This window comes from Lycium barbarum, chromosome 12, assembly GCF_019175385.1.
Source record: "Lycium barbarum isolate Lr01 chromosome 12, ASM1917538v2, whole genome shotgun sequence".
In the NCBI taxonomy this organism is placed as follows: domain Eukaryota; kingdom Viridiplantae; phylum Streptophyta; class Magnoliopsida; order Solanales; family Solanaceae; genus Lycium; species Lycium barbarum.
Window position 1 is genome coordinate 104,104,827 of NC_083348.1, and position 16,260 is coordinate 104,121,086.

The window sequence follows — 16,260 nt, forward strand, 5'->3', positions numbered from 1 at the left end:
TGTTTTCAAATGCCTATTACATATATAAAAGTTAACGACATAAAATATGTCACCACCTTTAATTATAGACATTAACCTTAATAAGTCGTAAAACCTTTCACGCATGTTCTAATATGTCTGCTTCAATAGGTAAACATGGCCTGATGGTTTGAAAATTTCTTACATTAACAATGTATATAACTTCAACTCAGAGTAAATCAATTGTCAATTTTATTAGGTTACCAATTAATACAAATCATAAAAATTTACCTTGTAAATTACATAATTTATTAGTAAATATTTTATTTTACGAATTATTTAATTGTATAAATATCTTTTGCACAATTTGTCTGTTGCGCGTATGTGTGTGAGGAGAGGGAGGGGATGTGAAGTGGATAGAGTTGAAAAGCCGTTAATGGCGCCATGTATGACAAAGTCACAGCTAAGCACAACTTGGAAAAACATAAATTTTATAAAAATAGAGAGAGAAGAATGGGGCGAAAATAAGGAAAGAATTGGGCGGTTGAAGTGCAAAAGTGTTGGTAGATGATAAGTCATCTTCATGCTTCTACGTTCCAACCTCTCTGCAACCCCACTTTTTTTTTTTTTTTCTTTGCTTTCCATTTTCATCTCACATTTTTCTGGCTTTTCAATTTTCCTAAAGTTTATATACAGTTTCTCACATTCTTCTAAACCAACTCTCTTTCTTTGTTATGTAAGCACCACGCCACCATCAACCTATATAAATTTATATACACAAAACACATTTTACATTCGGACACATAACAATAACATCCTTATTCTTTCTCTCTCTAGTGTCTCTCTGCATTTTTCTCAGAACCCACAAAGGTTTGGGAAATTCGAGGTACTTGTTTTTATTTCCTTCTTCTTCCTGTTTCATTGCCCACAAATGACTTATTATTTTCAAATGTAATTTCGTTTTATGTTCAAATTAAATGCCATTTTTAATGGTGTGTTTTCGCTTATTTCTTTCTTTTGTTTACCTTTTATGATATAAATACTATTATTTTGTGGAGAGTCTTATGGATTTGTGGATACGATCTCGAGAGTTCCCTTAATGCCTTAGAACATTCTTACGTTTGAAACAGGGCAAGGAGTACTTAACAAGTCGGGGCAGAGTTATTTAATTTAATTGTATAATAAATTGAAGTCCCTATGTAAATATTGCTTAAATGAAGTATGCATTATTTAATGCTTGGTGTGCTGTTTAAAGTTTAGAGTCAAGGTTGCTTCGTGATTGATTATCTACAAAGTTAATTATGAATTTATGATAATGTAGGATGTTGTTCTGTTCCTAACAAAAAATTCTTTTTCCCTTCTGTTTTTGTCTGTAGAAAAAACAGTGATTCAATGCCGGAACTTGCCATGGATGGATCAATTGTTGAGAACAATCACAAAGAACCAAATGGTCATTTTCTACCTCACAGAGAAATTTTCGATCAGGGGTCTCCGAGGAGTCCCTTGAGTACACATAGTCGCGAAACAGACTCAATTGATCTGGACATGAATGGAAACTATATTGATACTTCAATTGAGCAACTATACAATAATGTGTATGAAATGCAGAGTTCCGAATATTCACCTTCAAGGCGGAGTTTTCTATCGTATGGTGAGGAATCGAGAATTGACTCCGAGTTAAGGTACCTGGCTGGGGTAGATTTTGGTGAATTGGATATCAAAAAAGAGGTTTCTCAGGAAAACAAAGGACACAATGATGACAAGTTTGAAAAGATTAAAAGTCCAAAGCCTGTTTGGTCTGCAAAGGGAAAGAAATTTCCTCCTTTGCAAACTGATGCAATATCTAACAAGCCACCAAGATCAAGGAGCAAGTCTTTTAATGAAAAGCCTTCTCCGAAAAAGTTTGCAAATTCGAAAAATGAGAAGAATTCTCCTCAGAATCCATCTAAGGCAGGGTACTTAGGACCATATTTACTTAAACAAGCAAGGGAAATGATTTCTACGACAGGGGAAAATGTTCAAAAAGCTCTTGAACTAGCGCTTCGAGCGATGAAAACGTTTGAGAGTTCATCAAAGGGAAAGAAAAGTTTAGAGTTTGTTATGTGTTTGCACGTTGTAGCAGCGTTGAACTGTCGATTAGGGAAGTATACTGAGGCAGTTCCGCTCTTGGAGAGATCAATTGAAGTTCCTGACTTGGATGTGGGACAAAATCATGCACTCGCGAAATTTGCAGGGTGCATGCAATTAGGTGATACATATGCGATGCTCGGGCAGTTGGAAAATTCGATACTGTGCTATACGGCTGGCCTGGAAATACAAAGACAAGTTCTTGGAGAGAAAGACACGAGATTTGGCGACACCTGCAGGTATGTCGGGGGTGTCAAATGTGTGTGTGTGTGTGGGGGGGGGGGGGGGGGGGGTGTTTGGGCTGAATTTGGGTGGATCAACATGGGTTGAGTTAATAAATGGATTGGGCTAATAGGATAAAAAGTGGGTCATAATTCAACCCGCCCAACTCTTACCAAGTATTATTTTTTTCTTTTATAAGTTTTTAATTACCTAATAAGGGTATTTGTTCTCTATCATAGTTATATATAACATATCAAATAAAAAAAATACTTTTTTGAAAATATTTTCATAAGATTTCTCATGGGTCAATCTGGGCTACATATCAGTCCAATTTTTTGATGGGTTGAACTAATAAATGGCGGGTCAATGACGGGTCCAAACTTGGACAGTTGAGCGGGTTACATTTTCATGGGCTAATTCCCCACCACCCCTCCCCCTCCCTGCTTGCAGGTATGTATCTGAAGCCCATGTTCAAGCAATGCAATTTGATGAGGCTGAAAAACTTTGTCAAATGGCACTTGACATTCATAGAGAGAATAATTCCTCAGCCTCTCCTGAAGAAGCTGCTGATAGGAGACTTCTCGGGCTTATCTACGATTCAAAGGGAGATTATGAGGCTGCTCTCGAGCATTATGTTTTAGCAGGAATGGCCATGGCAGCCAATGGCCAGGAAGCTGAAGTAGCGTCCATCGACGGCAACATCGGCGATGCATATTTATCTATGGCACGATATGATGAGGCTATATGTGCTTACCAAAAAGCTCTTACTATGTTCAAGTCTACCAAAGGAGAGAACCATCCTTCAGTTGCATCGGTCTATGTACGTTTAGCTGATTTGTACAACAAGATAGGAAAATTCAGGGAATCTAAATCTTATTGTGAAAATGCACTTCGAATTTATACTAAGGCCGTCCCTGGAAGCCATCCAGAAGAGATTGCAAGTGGTCTTGTCGATGTCTCTGTGATTTATGAGTCAATGAACGAACCTGATCAGGCGCTTAAGTTGCTTCAAAAGGCTATAAAAGTATATGGAAATGCACCAGGACAACAGAGCACTATCGCCGGAATTGAAGCTCAGATTGGGGTCTTGTACTATATTCTGGGGGAGTATACAGACTCTTACAATTCCCTGAAAAATGCGGTATCAAAATTGAGAGAAATTGGGGAGAAGAAGTCCGCCATTTTTGGTATTGCTTTAAACCAAATGGGACTTGCTTGTGTACAACTTTATGCAATTAACGAGGCTGCAGACTTATTTGAAGAAGCAAGGATAATTTTAGAGACTGAATGTGGACCGTATCATGCAGATACATTAGGGATCTATAGCAATCTTGCTGGTACTTATGATGCAATGGGCAGGTAATGGCTGTCTTTTATTTAAATCTATCATATATTTTTCTTGATTGTATATTACTATAATGTTTGTGTTTCTGTTTTTTTCTTCATTATAACAATATAATTGTCATTAATTGTTTACAGGACGGATGATGCAATTGAAATCTTAGAATTCGTCGTTGGAATGAGGGAGGAGAAACTAGGGACAGCAAATCCTGATGTGGATGATGAGAAGAGGAGACTAACTGACTTATTAAGAGAATCAGGGAGAGTGAGGAGCAGGAAAACAAGATCCCTGGAAACCCTTCTTGGTAACAAGGTTCATATTTTCCTTAAGAATGAAGAGATCGATACACTAGAAAGATGAAATAATAATGTCTCCGTGGAATTCTTTTTGTATATTTGGATAAGACAAACTAGGAAAAATAAAATTGCCTTAGCTGGGCAATGAGGAATTGAGATCCTCTGCTTGTGGTATACGATTTGGAGTAGAAATGATGTAAAGTTTTCATTTTCATTTTTCATTGTCAGAGTCGATAAAGTTTCTCCATCAATTTGTTCACTGTGTATCTTGTGAATGTTAATAGTATATAATGGTGGACTATAGTTTTCAAGTTCTTTGTCAGAGTCGTTTCTTTACCAATTTGTTCTTTCTGTATCTTTTTTTGGGGTTCCGTCCGGTATCTGCTCTTGGCCCGACTAATTGTGATTCGTGTTGCGTAAGACTCATTACAGGAGAGAAGCGCTCCCAATCAGGATTTTTCCATTATCAAAATCTCAAATCTGAGATCTCTAATTAAGGGTGCTACAATTTTATTTATTCTGCCACAACTTTTGGCGGTTCTTGCATGCCAATAGAATAATGGTAGACTGAAGTTTCAATTTTCGTTGCCAGAATCAATAAAGTTTCTTTATCAATTTGTTCTTGCTGTATCTTGAATGTTAATAGAATAATGTACTTATTTTTAAAATTTCATTGTCAGAGTCGATAAAGTTTCTTTATCAATTTGCTCTTGCTCTTGCTGTATCTTGAATGTTTATAGAATAATGTACTTATTTTTTTAAATTTCATTGTCACAGTCGATAAAGTTTCTTTATCAATTTGCTCTTGCTGTATCTTGAATGTAAATAGAATAATGCTGGACTTTCGCTATCCTTTGTTACATCTAGTTGTTTAAATTTTAAGGAACTTGCAAGACAAACCATTCATGCTTATAGTTCAAAACTAAAGAATTTTCTAGTTCATTGTTGTCATCTGATATTTGATAGGGAATTTTGTCAGATTGATGTAGTTCTATCATCCAGACTAATGTGGACACCCGTCTTACCTGCTATTGAATACAGAATTTTAACATTATACAATTTGAGAATAAGATTTTCCCTATATGAATTAGGCACGCCCATCTAATAGTAGAAATATCGAGGCAGCATTGTTAAGACTACCACTATACTCCTTGCACTCTAAATATTGCTGGCACACTAGTTTAAGTGTAGTTTTTATATACGCACCATTCAATATTGTGAAACAATTGATAAACAATAATAGTATGGGCATGTTCGCCAAGATATGCATATCATGATATCAAAACATACTATTATCCACTGAGGCACTAGGTTTCTTCAGGCTTTGGTTCCAGAAGTACAGGGATCTTCTCTTTGTGATCCCCACGCAGCACTTCCACCATCACCTGTGCATAACAACAACCGTAAGCTAAAGGCTTACCACAATTCCCAAAAATGTAGTTCAACTTTTCACTACCTTCCAATTATCTCTCAATTACTGGAAATGAGAAAAACTAATGGATATAAAATGTAATGAAAATATAGGTGCACGCATACAAACTTAGGAAAAATAAATAGTTAGCAGGAGTCGTAGGAATTTATAGAGAAGATAGAAAACCTTAGAACTCATACTACTATCAATATCAAGGTTAAAACTAACTACTGATATTCTCAAATATCACTTTTATGTTAAAGCGGTATGGTTAGCGTATGGTTGAGAAATGCTCTATACTCGATATGAATTCTAAGCCAATGATAAAGATGCACAATTTCGTAATAGATGTAGGGATTACCTTTTCTCCCACTTTGCACTGGTCAAGAATTCTGTACAAGTCAGTGCCATTAGTGACCTTCTTTCCATTTATAGATGTAATTATATCACCTAAAATAAGTCTCCCATAGGAATCACGTTTAGTAGGTAGAAGACCCTGCAAGTGCAAGTTTAACCATCTCATATTCAGTTGCTCATCAAGTTAGACACAATTTTAAACAACTCAGTTGTTTCAATAACCACATGAAGTGACTAAATAAGTAATTGGAGGAAATTGGAGGATTGAAGTACATAAAAGGAAGGAGAGCCGCTACGAAATGTCAGAAAAAAGATACAGGTAATAACATACTGCTTTGCCTGCTGGACCGTTTGGAGGAGCATCCAAGACAAGTACTCCACTGACTCCCAGTTGCTCAACGGACTGATCGGGTGCAAACTTTATGCCCAAAATTGGCCTTGTGACTTTCCCAAACTTTACCAACTGATCAACAATGCCACTAACCTGAATTGGTAAAAATCAAAATTTTCAGGGTAGAGACCACCACCTCTTAGTAGAAGCAAGGGCTATTTCTGCTTACTGCAGGATGTAATAAATCATTTTGTTTTTATCTGGGGAAGTAAGTAGAAGAACAATATTTTACCTAAAAGCTTCATTTAGCAGTGCAAAAAATAAAATTCTGAAAGACAACCAGTAACTTACAGTATCAACTGGGATCGAAAATCCAACACCCGATGATGCACCAGAAGGAGAATATATAGCAGTATTTATTCCAATAAGGTTTCCAGAACTATCTAGAAGTGGCCCTCCACTGTTACCAGGATTGATTGCTGCATCTGTCTGAATAACATCCTGGATTGGACGGCCAGTAGCTGCAGAATTGATTTCTCTCCTAAGGCCACTAGAAACATATAAATTAATCAGTGATATCAAAGAAAATGTATGATATGTAGCATAAAGTTAATACATCTCCAAGACTCCCAACACATCTTGCTTTTGCATATATATCCATTTACCGTGAGTCCGTGAGATATGGTTAATACATATATTTGCTTCTTGGATTTTATGGATGCAAGACAGTAGACACTGACAACCAACAGATCTGTCCTATAAGATCTACTCTATCCCATATTTTAGAAAAGAAGACAACAGGGGACCTTACAGAAAGATGAGGAGTGCTGAGCACACTTCAAAGATATTAGTTTCCATTGTGGTTCACAAAGCAAAGAAGAGAAATAAAGATCAAGAAAAACACCAACATCAAAAGGTCAGTCCTTCAGTTGAAATATATGGAGAAGATTAATCAAAATTCTCTACTTCATCTCTGTTTTTTTTTTTTTTTGAGAAACTGGTACTGAAAAATATTTACTTCATCTCTGTTTTAAACAAAGGAAAGAAGATAACTTCATTTTATTTAATTTCCTCCCATTTACTTCCTTCACTTCGTTAGTCATTGATGGCGAAAGCTTTTTACCAGGACTTTGGGTGACCAAGATTCATTTATTTTGTCTTCTATCCTTAAAAACCTAATTAGCACCATTTCACTGGAATATCAGAATATTAGGAACTTGTGCACCACAAAAAGAAATGTCTAAATACCTGATAACACCAGTGGTGAGTGTATGATCAAGTCCAAACTGCAAAGATATTTACATTAAAGACCAGTCATCATGCGCTTCCAGATGAAACTCAAAAGAGAAGTAAAATATTACTCCCCCCGGATCAAAAAGAGTGTCCACTTAGCCATTTGCACACCCCTTAAGAAAATACTAACTCCTAGACAAAAATGGGTAATATGACCAAACTGTCCCTAATTAAATTGGTATTGGAATTTGATCACATAGCACTTAATAAAGGCAAATCTAGGAAGATAAGGATAACTCTTTCTTGATTTGATAAGTGGACACTCTTTTTGATCTGGAGGGAGTATTGTTTTAGAGTAAATTATACGAATAAAGAGAAAACAGAGGTTATGAAGAGAGGGGAGGGCTACCCAAAAACAAGAAACATGCACCCGTTGCAACAAGAGAGTTCCAACACATATGTCAAGATTTATTCTAGGGCCCTTAATGAGTACTTTGGTTTTAATGTAAGTCGGTGCCAAATTTTGGCAAAAGTTTGACCACTAGACTATAAGGAGAAAAATCGTTAAGCTCCAAACTTAGGGAAAAAGGAGCAGTTAAAAATATTAGCAGGCTGGTAATGTTCGGAAGTAATAGCTAACTTTAAGACGGTGATTCTTTAGCTGGAGAAGAAAGTGGGCTAATGGGGAAGGGCTGATGGGGAAGGGCTAATGGGGAAACATTTGAAACAGAAGACTGAAATAAGCGCACTAGCATTCTGTATGCAAAGTTATACTTTCTAACTGTTGTAATTCTCATGAACGCCTGCCAGACAATTGTTTTCCTCAAAATCAAAAACTGAATATAAAATGGCTCAAAGTAGGTTTAGAGAAGGGACAACAGACCATATAAAAGTGTTATGATTGCGTGAATAAAATTTTCTAGCAGGTTGGTACTCGTCACATACAGGATTTCCAATAGCAAATACTTTTTGACCGACGAGCAAGTCAGCGGATACGCCAATTGGTATAGGTCGCATCTTGTCTTTTGGTGCATCAACAAGCAACACAGCAACATCTTTATCTTGGTCAAATCCAACAACTTTTGCATCATAAGTAGTTTGGTCAGCAAGAGTCACTCTGAGGAAGACTAAGATTATATTAGTTCTAGAAATGAGAGCGTAAAACGGTAAATTAAGCAACTAAGACATGCCAATCCAACCAAATTCATGTCATGAAGAAAAATGCAGTTCTCATGATAAGCTAAGGCAAGATGGGCAACAAATAGGTGAAGCACTAAAATGTCAATATAAATGCATATTTTATTGTACCTCTTCATACAAATTGGAGGCAGTTATGCACACACCATAACCCGTAAACGTACTTACAGAAACAACTAAATGTGTTTAAAGAATAGAGCGAAAAAAGAAAGAAAAAAAATATCCCCTCGGGTGCAGGGGAGAGAACTGTTTTGGAGTATAGGTTGAAAAGTATGTTAGTATAAGAGCAATCAGATAGCATATTGAAATAACATGACAACTTCGGCGAGGAACTTGACACTGAAAACCATTTAGGCAGATACAAATAGAAATAGAAAGTTGTTTCAAAAACAAAATGTGTTGCCACTTTAACGCACCTGAGATCAGAGGCACCTCGAATCACATGATAATTAGTGACAATGTGACCGTCTTTATCCCAGACGAAGCCTGACCCCGACCCTTGAGGCACCTCAAATATATCCAGTGTGAACATATCCTGCCTATAATATCACAAATGGAATCCAAAATTAACCAAACCGGAAAAATAAAAGGTTGAATTCAATTACAATAACATGAAATACATCTAGCAAACTTTCATCAAGCACTATATCTACAAGCTTAAATGCGACATGATTTACATATAGGAAAAAGGATGGCTTAATACATAGGCAGTCCCTTAAACTTGTCAGTAAATTTCATTTAGACACTCGAACTCTAGTCAGTAAATGTCATTTACACACTCGAACTACAACTTGCTCCAATTGAACACATGAATCCATGATAAAATGAAAAAACTTTTGCGCGGGTTCTCAAGCATCTATTAGTCAGTTAAGTTAGCCACATAAAATATGTCTCCCCTTTAATTAAATGCATATGCATCAACCTCAATTAGAAAAACGTATTGGGTTTTACGACTTATTAAAGCGAATGCATATAATTAAATGAGACGACGTGGCTAACTTAACTACCCTCTTGAGAACACAAATAAAAGTTTTTTCAAAGTTTGAACCGAACGTGTCTAATTGAACACTTTATCACGCGTTCAGGTTGCTCAATAGGAACAAGTGTTTAAATAAAATTTACTGGCAAGTTTAAGGAGCAGCCTATGTATTAAGCCAAGAAAGATCATGGTCATTGATAGATCACCTGGAAGCGAGATTAGTAATGTACACAACAGAAGGTGTATTCTCCTGAAATAGGCGAACAGTAGCAAGTTCATCGGTCTGCAATTTCCTTGACGGAGTGACTACAAAAGCCGAAGCAGAGTCAACATCAGCCAGAAACAGAGAAAACGACAACGCAACTGAAGTGCATGCCACAAAAACACTATCCAAAAGCTTCTTTCCGGAGTTTGACTGGTCAACGGAAGAATCATAATAAGAGACTATTTTCCGGCAAGGTGGAGATTTAGGAAGTGGAAATCGAGGGGTTAGAGATAATTTGCGTGGTCGAGTTGTTGTGGAGAAGAAAGCAGAAGAAGCTAAGGAGTGTGAAGATGCAGCCATTGTTAAGAAGGACAGTTGTTGAGAGCTGACTTGTTTAGAGCAGAGAAAAGAAGAGACCCGATTTAATTGGTTCTTTCGGTTCGGGTGCTCTTTCTAGTATGTGATCCACGTTCTCAAGGGAAACTGATAAAAATAGTCTCTTATGTTTGCGGGTGGTTCAAAATAGTACCTTAAGTATGCATTTGAACAATTTTATTCCTTTAAATTTGTCAAAAGTTAATATGTTTAGTCTTCGTCAGGTGTTTAACAATTCGGAAAAAGGTCAAAATTATCCATAAACTTTAAAAAATAGTTCATTCATACCCTTCGTTATACTTTAGGGCCAATTATACCCTTACAGTTATACTATGGGGTCAATTATACCCTTATGACTAACTGCTGCCACGTGGCATCATCCCAACCCTTCAAAATTATTTTACCCTCAAATAATTTTTTACCCACTAAAATAACTCAACCCGACCCGATTTATTTTTCCAGCAAAAATAATACGGATACTTTTTCCAGGAAAAAAAATAAAAATAATTTCGTATTATTTTTGCTGGAAAAAAATTGTTGAGTTATTTTAGTGGGTAAAAAATTATTTAAGGGTAAACAAATTTTGAAGGATTGGGATGATGTCACGTGGCAGCAGTTAGCCATAAGGGTATAATTGACCTCATAGTATAACTGTAAGGGTATAATTAACCCTAAAGTATAACGAAGGATATAAATGAACTATTTTTCAAAGTTCAGGGATAATTTTGGTCCTTTTTCCGTTAACAATTTGTGTTCTTTAATTTTGACGGAAACAATAGAAAAAAGATTTGACCGTGAATACCAAGAAAGTCTCATCAAATGATAAAATATGCAAAAGGTACACCATGCTCTAGAAATAAACAAAAAAATAATGAAAATTAAAAAGTGTACATAAATGTGAGTTCTTGCAAATCTTTTTTTTAATAATACCCATAAAAAATTGTACCAGTAAATGTCCCAAAATTTAATACGTTTAGTCTTCGTAAAATATTTACCAAACTTAAATTAGCGAGACTTACATTTAGATGTACGATTTTTATAGTTTTTATTTCCTGTATCCCAAAAAGATTGTTCTCCTTTCTTTTTTATTCTATCCCAAAAAAATTATCCCTTTTTTATATTTAGAAACAATTTAACTTTATGAGATGATTTACAATCACACAAATATCTTGGGCTTGTTTTGATCCGCATATTTCAAAAATCTTTCTTTATTTCTTAAATTTTGTGTCAAGTCAAAAGAGTACAATCTTTTGGAATGGAGGAAGTACTATTTTTTATTCAAATTTAGAATGTAGTGCAACTTTTGGAGTATAATTTGTGATATTTTTTATTTATGTCTTTTAGATTTTAGTGCAGTTTTTTGGGCCAGGTCTTGGAGTTTATTTTTTAACCTACTCTCAAACAAAAGGGACCATTTTTGTCATTTTCTCACGTTGTCAACGTGGCTATTGTTCATGTGTATGCTACACCACAGAAGTAATGCTGCACCTTAATGGACCCACTCGTTGATCGACATATCAGATTCACATTATGATTTCATTTCATTTTTTTTGCACGGATTGCCCTTCTTTTAGGTGATCTTCAAATTTTGCTCCTCATATTCGTGATCTTTAAACTTTATCCTTCGTTTAGATATTTAAGATTTTGGGTTCGAATTTTCGCTCAGGCATAAAATAAAAAAAAAATTTCGTAATGTAAAACTGAGGAAGTATATGCCGAATCCGGCATAAAATCCTTAAGGAAAAACTAAATTATGCCGGAGGGAGCATAACTTTTCCTCAAGGCATAGATTAGTTATGCCTCATGGGGCAAAAAATTTCCTTAAGAAACTATGCCTTATGAGACAAACTTTTAATTAAGGCATAATCAAAAGTATGCCCTATAAGGCAGAATTTTTTCTTAAGGTATAGATTTTGCTTTATAAGGCAAACTTTTAGTTATCCCTTAAGAAAAATTTCGCCTTATGTGACATACTATAAACATTTGCCCATTAAAAGTATGCTCCCACCGGCATAAACTTATGAAGGAATTACCAAAGCTATGCCGAACTCGGCATACTTATGACAAGTCTGCTCATAAGGCATAAATACGCCGAGTCCGATATAAGTTTGGTAATTCCTTAACACGTTTATGCCGATGGAGGCATACTTTTAATGGGCAAACTTTTATGCCGGGCCCGACATACTTATGTCAAGTCTGCCCATAAGGCATAAGTATGTCGAATCCGGCATAATTTTGGTAATTCCTTTACAAGTGTATGTCGATGGGGGCATAGCGAAATTTAAACTCTGTCTTGCGATTTTTTTTTTAAATTTTAACTGTGTGAGAGTTCAAACCTGGAACACATAGATTTAGCCGAATGGCAAAATTTAAAGATTTTAAACGTGGGGGACAAAATTTAAAGACCACCTCAAAAGAAGGCCAATTCTGCAAATTGCCCATTTGATTTAAAGCCAGGCCTGTGGAACATTCTACACAGGTCTGTCCGCAATGGCACAATCTAGACAGCATGAGCAAATTCTAATATTCTTGACATTTTGAGGTAGAAATGACATCATATAGTCATTTTTGAGATAGTTATTTGAAATATAATTAACATTATAATGTTAAACATGGGTTTTTATATCAAGATCGTCAACATGCTAAGGGCAATTATGACAATTTACCGCTAGGCTCGGCTCATAAGCGACCTGCTTACTCTTTGTCTCGTTAGTAGCTACACCCCGACCCGACCCGACCCGACCCGACCCGACCCGACCCGACCCGGAAGAAGAAGAAATAAAATATTTCTAGACCCAATTGAAACCGAATTCGAATTAAAGAACACTGATTGTTATCTCCAATTGCTGCATTGCAAGACTGAAACGTCGTTCGCAACAACATTGTTTGACCCGAATTAATAGAGAGAGAGAATTGGGTTTTGTTTAATTTTATGTGAAAAATTGAGTATGTTTGATGTGGTCGAATGATAATTGAGTGGGTTGTGTGTGTTGATTTTTTTTTTTTCAGTCGATGTGATCGAGGTGAAGTGAAGTTGAGGTTCTCAGGAAGTTAGCGCATTTAGAGGAAATTAATGTTGCCACTTGTTTCCTGCCAATTTTTACCTACCCGGGACCTGACTATGTTTGATCTGTGAATTGAGGAAGTACATTTGTTTTTATCTTCTGAAATGTGTGACTGGAACATAACAGAGTTGGTTTAATTTTTAACAACAACAAAAAAAACAGAGCTGGTTTAATTGAAGGTTTAATGTCTTATATTGATAATGGAGGGACCAAAATCTGAATAAAAAACTTTGATCTGCTGATGTATGTGGACAAGTATATGTGTGATCCATGAATATATGAAGCTGCTTTTGTTATTTTATCTTCTGAGTTAGATGTGCAAGTGGTACAAAGTACACACTTGCATATTGCATGATAATTTATTTTCTAATCACTTGATAAGGTAAGGTTAGCAAAATCATTTGGTGAACATGTACATTGCTTAACAATGCTGGTATCATTTTGTTATCAACGTTTATCATATTTTTTTATGTTATCTCCTTGCAAGATTCTTATCCTCACCTTTGGTCTTTAATTTTGCCAGCAAAATTTTGAAGCATAGTAAAGCACAAATGGCTATTTTTTTGCCACAATACTGTCTTTTTGAAAAACTGCTATCTTTTTGCCACAACACTGTCTCTTTGAAAGCTTCATTAAAGAAAGACGAACATATGTGACGCCCCATGCTTTGAAAAGGTACGTGATACAACTAACTCAATTGCACTACTACTACACTCTCTATATCCATCACTTGAACACTTCCGCTAATTTTAATAACAAATTTCTACAGGTATGTATGTTTATTAGCAATATAAAATATGAAGACTTAGAAAGTGAGTTATATGATTTCGAGATACGACCAGTATTTCATGATTGTTAAAGTCTTGAATCTCACCCTTGGTAAACAAATTTGGCAAGTTGAAAATTAATGCAAAGGAGTGTTGTTACACCCCATAGTTTCGTATGTTGCGATTCGAGCTACCTTTCAGAAGGTATGTGAGATGATATGTGTTTATCTTATAGTTATGAGGGTTTAAATTCATATAACAAGCCATGGGAGGATTGGAGAAAGAATATTTTTTAGTATATGTGAAGTTTCGAAAGGTGGGAAGTACGTAACAATGAAGTAAAAGATAATTACGATCTCTGAAGTCATAACTGGGAAGAACAACCTTGGAACCAAAAGAAATGACCATTATCAAGTATGATTAATGATAAATAGCATATATGGAGAGTTTCAGAAGATTCCGGATCAAGCAGATCGAAGAAAATAAGTTTGTCGAAAATTTGGAAATAAGTTAGCAGAATTTTGGGTCAACTTTGGAGGGGTATATCTCCGGGTATATCAGGAGATTTAAGGTGTTTCAAGAGCCTAAAATGAAGTTCGTCGAGTCTAGTTTTCAATGCAACAAATCGCTCGTCAATAGGACATTGGAGTAGAGAATTATGGACGTTACAAGTTTGTTTAACAAAGCAGAAACCCATGCTACAGTACTTCTACAGTAACTGACTTGCTACAGTAAAGTGTTACAATGACCCGACCCGGATTTGACCTCTATAAAAAGGGTAATAACCCCTTTTTTTCATCATATTTGACCAGAAAATTCTAGAAATTAGAGAGAGAAAGTGAGGGAATCAAAAAGTGAATAATTTTCAAGTAGCGAAGTAGTGATTTGGGTCTGGATAACGCATGGTTGTGATTCTAGTATTGTTTTGCGGTGGATTTTAGCGTGGATATTAAGGATATTGTTGTCTTAACAAAAAAAAGGTATGGATCTTTCTCTTTTGGTATTATTTAATACTTATTTACGGAGATAAAGCCGTTAAATAATGATGTAGCGAATTTGTGAAGGGAGAAATGGGATAAACACTGTGTGAGGTGTTTTATGGAATACTTTAATGTTACCAATGATGTTATTGATGTTGGTATTGATGTTGTTGTTGTTGGTCGCTGAATTACGATTTTGGGCTAGGCATATAAAGAAAGGAGATGTTGTCGAAATTTTGGCAGATTCTAGAAAGATTTATTTGAAAGATCAAGACAAGCGTATAAAGGTGAGTCTAACAATAGTATAAATTTTATTCAATATAGATTTATGATTCTAGGGAGGACAAGCGTTGAGTAGTTAAATTTAAGGCGACAAAAAAGGTATGTTAAGGCTAAACCGTTCTTTCTTAAGGCGTGATTCCTTTATTGTGAACCTATATATGACATCTTCAATAAACTCGTTTCTAAAAGTACCAAAGCTTACAGTTCCTGGTGTTCGTTTGATATCCTTGAGATTGTTTCATAGCTGTTGGTGTTATTCATTGATGTTGATCTAATCTTATGAATTTGTTCCTTCAAGGTGAGACGTGTTCATGATGACGGTTCCATAATAATAATCCAACGAGTTTAGGAACAGGTTCTTAAGGGATGTTTTATAGGACATGAATAGAGTGCTAGTAGAGGTCCCTAATGAAGTATTTACTGTTCGAAGAGAGGTTTATGTTGTATCTTGGGACTTGGTTAATGTTAGTCAAGCGGGAAGAAGTACTAATAGCCTGAGCTGTGCTTATAAGTCTTAACCCTACGGGTTAAGTGATGACCACGGGAAATGCATAGAGATTACTTGTAGAAGTTTAGTTATGATGTTGATTATAATTAGCACTGGTTTACGACCAGTTGGCAGATGCATATATTTACCACTGGACTATAGCCAGTCGGGCAGTTACCACCGTGATACGGCAAGTCGAGTAGTTACCGCTGATCAGTCGGGCAGTTGCGCTCTACCGTCGGGCGATAATCAAACAGGCAGTTAGTACTAAGGGTGGGCGTTCGGTTCTTCGGTTCGGTTTTTCAAACTTCAGTTCGGTTTTTTCGGTTTCGGTTTTTTGAAAGTGGACACCGAACACCGCACCGAATTAATTCGGTTCGGTTCGGTTTTTTGAAGTTCGGTTTCGGTTTTTCTAATTCGATTTTCTAATTATTCCATCATTTAATTGCTGTTTTAGTTTTTGTATCGTTATCATTTTATACTCGAGTCAAATTTTCACCATTGAGTATATACTGATGAATAATGATCCATCCTTTAGTTGAACACATCAAATGGTCCCTTTGCATGATAATCATTTTTTTCTGCGTATGTGCAATTTCAAGTTACAATCTTGGTAGCTGCTGAAGCCTGAAGGTGCTTTATAAAT

The 16,260-nt window shown here is 35.9% G+C and overlaps 2 protein-coding genes across 3 annotated transcripts; one reads left to right on the plus strand and one right to left on the minus strand.

Annotated features, from left to right (window-relative positions):
• Positions 1-399: 399 nt before the first annotated feature.
• Positions 400-4,260, plus strand: LOC132621598 (protein KINESIN LIGHT CHAIN-RELATED 2-like). Of its 2 annotated transcripts, none has more exons than XM_060335927.1 (4): positions 400-844; positions 1,344-2,324; positions 2,758-3,666; positions 3,787-4,260. In XM_060335927.1, exons 2-4 carry the CDS (start codon positions 1,351-1,353, stop codon positions 4,007-4,009), a joined length of 2,106 nt encoding a protein of 701 aa, XP_060191910.1. In that variant the 5' UTR covers positions 400-844; positions 1,344-1,350; the 3' UTR covers positions 4,010-4,260. The 2 variants fall into 2 exon arrangements, with proteins under 2 accessions (XP_060191910.1, XP_060191909.1); XM_060335926.1 differs by having other exon boundaries at positions 401-844; positions 1,335-2,324.
• Positions 4,261-5,122: 862 nt separating this feature from the next.
• Positions 5,123-10,129, minus strand: LOC132621830 (protease Do-like 1, chloroplastic). The gene is made up of 8 exons (XM_060336279.1): positions 9,660-10,129; positions 8,891-9,013; positions 8,223-8,394; positions 7,293-7,330; positions 6,396-6,594; positions 6,045-6,197; positions 5,718-5,852; positions 5,123-5,330 (listed from the first exon to the last, which is right to left on the minus strand). The coding sequence occupies exons 1-8, from the start codon at positions 10,016-10,018 to the stop codon at positions 5,253-5,255; spliced, it is 1,257 nt and encodes a 418-aa protein (XP_060192262.1). The 5' UTR covers positions 10,019-10,129; the 3' UTR covers positions 5,123-5,252.
• Positions 10,130-16,260: the final 6,131 nt, after the last annotated feature.

What these genes read in the sequence shown, in the direction of transcription:
- LOC132621598 (XM_060335927.1), top strand. Translation starts at nt 1,351, where the DNA reads ATGCCGGAACTTGCCATGGATGGATCAATTGTTGAGAACAATCACAAA. An exon ending in AGATTTGGCGACACCTGCAG is followed by an intron (nt 2,325 to 2,757) that starts GTATGTCGGGGG and finishes CCCTGCTTGCAG; the next exon opens with GTATGTATCTGAAGCCCATG. An exon ending in ACTTATGATGCAATGGGCAG is followed by an intron (nt 3,667 to 3,786) that starts GTAATGGCTGTC and finishes AATTGTTTACAG; the next exon opens with GACGGATGATGCAATTGAAA.
- LOC132621830 (XM_060336279.1), bottom strand. Translation starts at nt 10,018, where the DNA reads ATGGCTGCATCTTCACACTCCTTAGCTTCTTCTGCTTTCTTCTCCACA. An exon ending in ATTACTAATCTCGCTTCCAG is followed by an intron (nt 9,014 to 9,659) that starts GTGATCTATCAA and finishes GTGATATTATAG; the next exon opens with GCAGGATATGTTCACACTGG. An exon ending in ACGGTCCAGCAGGCAAAGCA is followed by an intron (nt 5,853 to 6,044) that starts GTATGTTATTAC and finishes TTGCACTTGCAG; the next exon opens with GGTCTTCTACCTACTAAACG.